Below are 6,000 nucleotides of genomic sequence, written 5' to 3'. Positions count from 1 at the left end.
TCTTGCAAAAGTAACCAAGTAACAAAACTAAAACAAATGTAAAAAAGTAACAAATACTTCCTTGCTGGACATCGCTTATACTGTATTACAATAAGCAGGACCAAACAAAACAAGCAGTTAAAATTGAAAGACTACTGCAAATACGGAACTACAAGGGATTACACGATGAACACTGCACAATATGTATTCGGTTATACAACCCCTTCCCCAACAGCTTCTACAAATAAGTGCGTTTATCATTCCTTGCCTCTTCCTATGACTGATGCCGCAGAAATCTCGCGAAATTTAGCATCTGTACTCACTCCCCTTCCAACAACGAGGGCTGCGTATACCATAATGCGGGACAGGGTACTAGAACTATAGTCACTCACAACCGCAGTACATGCATGCACACATCTCAGTCCGTCCCTCTATTTAAACCACTGCATTGCCCGTTCACATGCTGCTAACACACCAACGCCTTGACTAGACAGTTGTTACTACTACTCTGTACAAAAGCCCACATAAAAAGGAATGCTGCAAACTACGGCCCACGAAACCCAAATATTTTCTTTTTAGAATAGTAGCCACGCCTTCCGATTTTTATCTCCCTGCCCACAGGCCTCTCCCACGCAGTACTTTGACCACGCCCGAAACGTCACTCGTTGCGCCCATCCCACCACTGCTTGTCAGCCGGCCTCAATCACCCCCCTCCTTTTCAGTTTCTCAGAGGCGCTAGGAGCTGTACCATAAACCTGAAAAGACAAGCTTCAACAGTAGTCTGCTAGCAGCGGTAGCAGCACTTTGAACGTCATGGCTACTACTGTAACGTGTACCCGCTTCACAGACGAGTACCAGCTGTACGAAGAGCTCGGAAAGTACGTAGCATCTTACTGTGGGTCCGCTGTTCGGGTCGCACTGGAGCAGCCTGGCCAAAGCAGTGCAGCAGAGAGAAGGGGAAGAAGACGCACAAGAGGAGGGAGGGGAAGAGAGCAGCAGCCTTTCCTGCTACTGCTGTTGTTTTCATGCCCGTTCTTTCTAAAGCGCTGCTTTGTGCATAGCCTAAGCTGTCGACCTGCACCTGATCAATAGTGACACGTCTTGCTTTTCTTCAAAAGACGAAAAAGGGCTGAGCTCCTTTATTGTCTGTGCTGCTGTTTTTTTTTTTAAACTGGCAGTGTCGGGGATCATGATACTGCATTACTCTAATAGTGTTGGTCCCTTTTTGTGTGTATTATTATGTGATGAGCATGCGGTAATACTCGTAAATGTGATTTATGGTATCTGGTCAGCTATCATTCCAGTTGTGTTAGGAAGGGTCCAACTGCTTCGCACTACAACTGATCGTACACTGCTTATGTGTGTTTCCTGGTGTGTTGTGTACACACACACGAGCATTTATTTGAAAATACATTGCAGTACATTTAAGTGGCTGCGCTTCGTTTATCTAAACCTCCCTTTTTGTTTCTGCCATACATATTTCGCTTTTTTCCGTTTCCTATTGTCTGCTGCTATTTATTTTTTATCTTTTTTCTTTGTGTGTGTTAGTTGAGTACGCAGTTTGGTTCATTATTATCTCGATTTCTCTTTGTTTTTTTTTTTTTTTTTTTGTCCTTCCATCATGTCTTACTGGGTGCATTGCTGGTTTGACTACTGTAGCGTTATTAATAATAATTCAAGTTGAAAAGATGTTCCTTACATTTATTTTCTGCTGAGTAGGTTTCAGTTTATATAGATAGCATGTATATCTGATACCCTCACAACATTTATCTGTAGCTTTTATCATGCACTTAGTATGTGTTTTCTGCTTTAGGTCCTCTTTTTTTATCTTCCATCTAGTTTTACACTTTTTTTTTTCTTTCTGTGAATTCTTATCTTACAGGGGTGCCTTTTCTGTAGTGCGCAGATGTGTAAAGAAATCCACAGGTCAAGAATATGCTGCCAAAATTATCAACACCAAAAAGCTGTCAGCCAGAGGTAAGGGACATTGTTTTCTGGTGTGAAACACCTTTCCATGGTTTGCAGGCCTTCCCTAGTGTAACCCACATCAGTGTGTGGCAGTAACGTCATATTTAGGCAGTGTGAAACTTTCATTTTCAACGGTAGTGACTGGCTTTGTCTCATTAATTAGTTCTTCCTGAAATGGCTGCAGGTTCTAATCATGTTTCTCTCTACTTACCTAGATTTTTGTTTTCCTTGTTTTAAATTGTTGTATGTGAATAGCGGTTTGTAGGTTCACTCAGATACCTGTGTACTGTTTTGACAGATTGGTCATGTGATATTATATACTTGAATGTGTGAGCATGTGTTTAAATGGTACAGGTGTTGGCCATAGTGCACATTGCTACTTAAGGGGGATCTTTCAAGGTTTATGCAGTAGCTGGATAGTGTTTTGTAGATGGTGTGCAGGAGGTACCTTTAGAAGTGCTAATGATTATTGAGGCTCGCAGATACAAGTCTTAATATGTGTCATGTCTTTTATGCACAAGGTTTGTCCTAATTATATCGGCACCGAAGCCACAGCAGTGCTATGAGAACAGCTTCAACATACATAACTTCATATCAGCAAAAAAAGGTGACAGCTTCAACATACATAGCTTCATATCAGCAAAAAAAGGTGACACAGCTTTAACATACATAGCTTCATATCAGCAAAAAAAGGTGCCACAGCTTCAACATACATAGCTTCATATCAGCAAACAAAAGGTTACCCTATAAATTCTGGAAGCCATTGGGCAGAGAAAGTAACCTGGAGCCTTTAATGTGGGATTGACACTGGGTGATGTGCAGTGGAGAGATGAAAACAGTAAACTGTGATGCTTAACTGCTGATTGTCATATTGAATAAGGTGGGCTATTCTTTGCAGATCACTGACTCTTGAAAAATATCTAAAAGTGGATTGCAGCCAGCTGAGGAAACTGTTTGGCTGTCCAGCTGGAAGAGGCAAATATTTATGTACAGCTGATATGATGGCCCAGAATGAACATTTGGATGTGAAAGCAGTCAAATGGAGGGGGGGGGGGGCTAATTAATGTGAGTGGGTTTACCTTGCGTTCCTCAATGCTACTTATGTTTCTAATACTGAGATGTGCAGTACTAAGCTGTGCATTTCACAAAGGGGTGGTTTGCACAAGAAACTTAAAAATTCTATAGTGGCACACAATCAAGTTTCACTTCATGAGAAGCTGTACCTTGGCAACAGCCAGTTTTACACAAGCTGTCTGGCCAGGGATTGGCCCATTTAGAAGAAATTGTGGTAAATTATGATGGAATGTAATGAATGGTCATGTAAATATAATGAGCCTTTTAGAGAAAAGATTTACCCGGTTTATTTGTTCATTGCTAGATCTGAGAATGCACCTAAAGCCCGACCACTAAGTAATATGATCTTCGGGGGGGGGGGGGTGTAATATCTTCCATCCTGTCCCCTTCATGAGTACAGGAATGATAGTAATTGCAGGAAAACACGTGTTGATGGGGTTCATTTTTCATTGAACATCTGAAAGTGTCCGACCCCAATATTACAAGTATGCATAAATAAATACTAATTGTAAAACTTAGTTGTGCAGTGATCTGTGGCTTAGTTTTGCATATTTTAATTTTTTTATTTTTCTCATCATATTAAAAGGTTGAAAAGTGACCTCCCATGCTGTCATGCAGAGTCCTATTGGAATGCCATTTAGGTCACAATATACCATATTTTAACCTTATAATGTGTTGTATGGAGGGTAATGCACTTTGACACTCAACCATATTTTGCACTTATGACCTACCAGTTTGTATTTTAAGATTCTCAAGCTAGATCCTAACTCATAACAAATATTCCAAGTTCAACTGCTTCCCCTTGCACAAGCTCAGTGCATATTTTTCTTTGCACCTTACTGTCCTGAAGAACATGCATATCACTTTTTTTTCCCAGGAAATATGGCTTGTAGTGCAGACCATTGACATAAGTGTAGTCAGATGTTTTAGACCCCAATCTTTAATTCGCTGTTAAGGCAAATCATGTATGTTTGCTGGGTATCGATAACACACTGCCTACTCCTGTTAACGAGCTGTACATGTACAAAATAACAACTCGGAACATTATTCAGGCAACCTGATGGAATTTAAGGCAGGCAGACTATATCATTTCTGTCTTTCCTGCACCAAAACGCTGTACTGAATATTTTTTGGTACCCTACTGTTTCAAGTGCTGTTGAAATTAAGTGTTCTCTTTTAAGTGGTTGTCATGGTTTTGTGGTTTCAAAGAAAATTCTGCAAGATTTCTACACTTTCGTGAAAGACAGTGTTTTTTGTACTGCCTGAGGGGTTAATTTTTTTTAACTTGTGTATAGTAGTCCAGGAACTGTCATCATTCAAGCTGTGACTGATTCCAAGAATGGACTCTGAGACATTGTAGTTGAAATATGCACACCGCTGGAGTTATCCCATACCCTTTGCAGCCAAGGAGAAAATGGAAACCTTGTATCACTTTGCACAATACAGGCTAAACAGTTACTTGTTTTACATATTGTTGGCAGCTCTGACATGTTTTTAGCTCTTAACAGACGTAATGGTATGCAGTGCTTTAAGTGCATTACTTTGATAAGACCTTGTGTAGGTAATTGCTAGTATTGCTTACATCCCATTTTAACACAAGCATGTCATTTTAGCCAGTTAAACAGTACAAGATTGTTTGTCTCCCATTAGTCATTCTTGTTGCATGACTGCCTGTGCATGCGTAGAGGATGTTCTGCATGATGATTCTGACTTTTTTTTGGGGGGGGGTCTTTTTATATGTAAACTTTTCTTTGCTTTAAAACTCAATATATTTTGTTAATGCTGTGTTTTGTAGTCTTAATTATTGCTACATCTAGTTGAGCAAGCTAACAATTTCTCACTTAAATTATGGGTTTTGGGAAGACTGCATGAGCCAAATAGAAGTGGAGTCTATATGTTCCTGCATATTATTGTTGGAGAACAGAACCTGCCCAAAAGCTGAAATATGTTGTACAATGTGAAACTGAAGTGGTGAAGGCCAACGTGGAGTCATCATTCTGTTGAACAGTTGTAGCTTTGAGGAAAACATATGACCCTGAAGCCTCCCTGGCTATCCGTCTCTGATAGGTTCAGCCAGATGTCTTCTTTTCTGTTTATGTACCATACTTTTGTGAAAATGGGTAGTGCCAAGTTAAAATGTATTTTTTTTTCATCTCTAACCAGAGCATTCTTCTCATGTAGGAATGTGTGACTTTTTGTCTTTTTGAATATCAATAACAGGGAATCCCTTTTGAAATGTTTTGCCTCTCCAGACTTGCTGCCTGCTGTCATTAATGTAGAAAACAAGGATGAAAGGCCATCATCTTACAGTTGCTGCTATGATGAGTAAATATAGTTTTGCAACTTTGTTTTCTCTAGCAACCGGACTTTGATGTGACAGACCTTTGGGCTAGGAATAATTGCACTGTTTGCCCAACAGTATGCTTTGAAAAGATATATAGTCCTCTTAACTTATGTATGACCACCAATGTGAATAACATGTGTTTTTTTTTTTTGTTTTTTTTGTTTTTTGTTTTTTTTTTTTACTTTACTTGTAGGCATCCAGTTTGTTTTATTGCCCTTTTTCTATGTGTGTGCACACCAACTTAAGTACATTTTACTCTGATATTCTTTATTTGAGTAAAATTCATGTATTAATTTTAAAGCTTTTATGGATGCTATTTATGTATTTATTATAATTATTGTTATTGCATTGTGGTTTATTTGAGAAGAGTATAGTCATTATTTGTATAGTTGGTTAGTAAGTTCTGTGGCACACATCTTTGCATTAGACTGCTTAGGCCTATTACTGTCAGTGAAGGTGATAATTGTAAAATTTTATATTGAGTAATTTGAGATCCACAAGATAATTAGGGATTTTCTATCCTAAAACTTGGAGTGGTGGGAGTATTACAATGCCATGTAGAAATGTTGGGGGCAACTGGAGAATTCTGCCAGCCTTTCCTGAGAAGTGTGTGTGTGTGTGTGTGTGTGTGTGTG

At 39.2% G+C, this 6,000-nt stretch overlaps 1 protein-coding gene across 19 annotated transcripts in view; it reads left to right on the top strand.

The window, feature by feature from the left end:
- The first annotated feature begins 655 nt into the window (after positions 1 to 655).
- The window catches only part of LOC122789306 (calcium/calmodulin-dependent protein kinase type II subunit gamma), a 2,351,533-nt gene continuing 2,346,188 nt past the window's right edge, over positions 656 to 6,000 (top strand). For 8 of the 19 annotated variants that reach the window (XM_044056637.1, XM_044056633.1, XM_044056630.1 and 5 more), the window contains exons 1-2: positions 657 to 857; positions 1,862 to 1,956. In XM_044056637.1, coding sequence (XP_043912572.1) covers positions 793 to 857; positions 1,862 to 1,956 — 160 coding nt within the window. In that variant the 5' untranslated portion in view covers positions 657 to 792. Of the gene's footprint in view, positions 858 to 1,861; positions 1,957 to 6,000 lie in introns of all 19 variants that reach the window. The other 11 variants (XM_044056646.1, XM_044056648.1, XM_044056645.1 and 8 more) reach the window with 5 other exon arrangements.

Source organism: Protopterus annectens, chromosome 14.part0, assembly GCF_019279795.1.
Source record: "Protopterus annectens isolate FY-2018-M chromosome 14.part0, PAN1.0, whole genome shotgun sequence".
NCBI lineage: Eukaryota > Metazoa > Chordata > Ceratodontiformes > Protopteridae > Protopterus > Protopterus annectens.
This window is presented reverse-complemented; position numbering and strand designations above follow the sequence as displayed.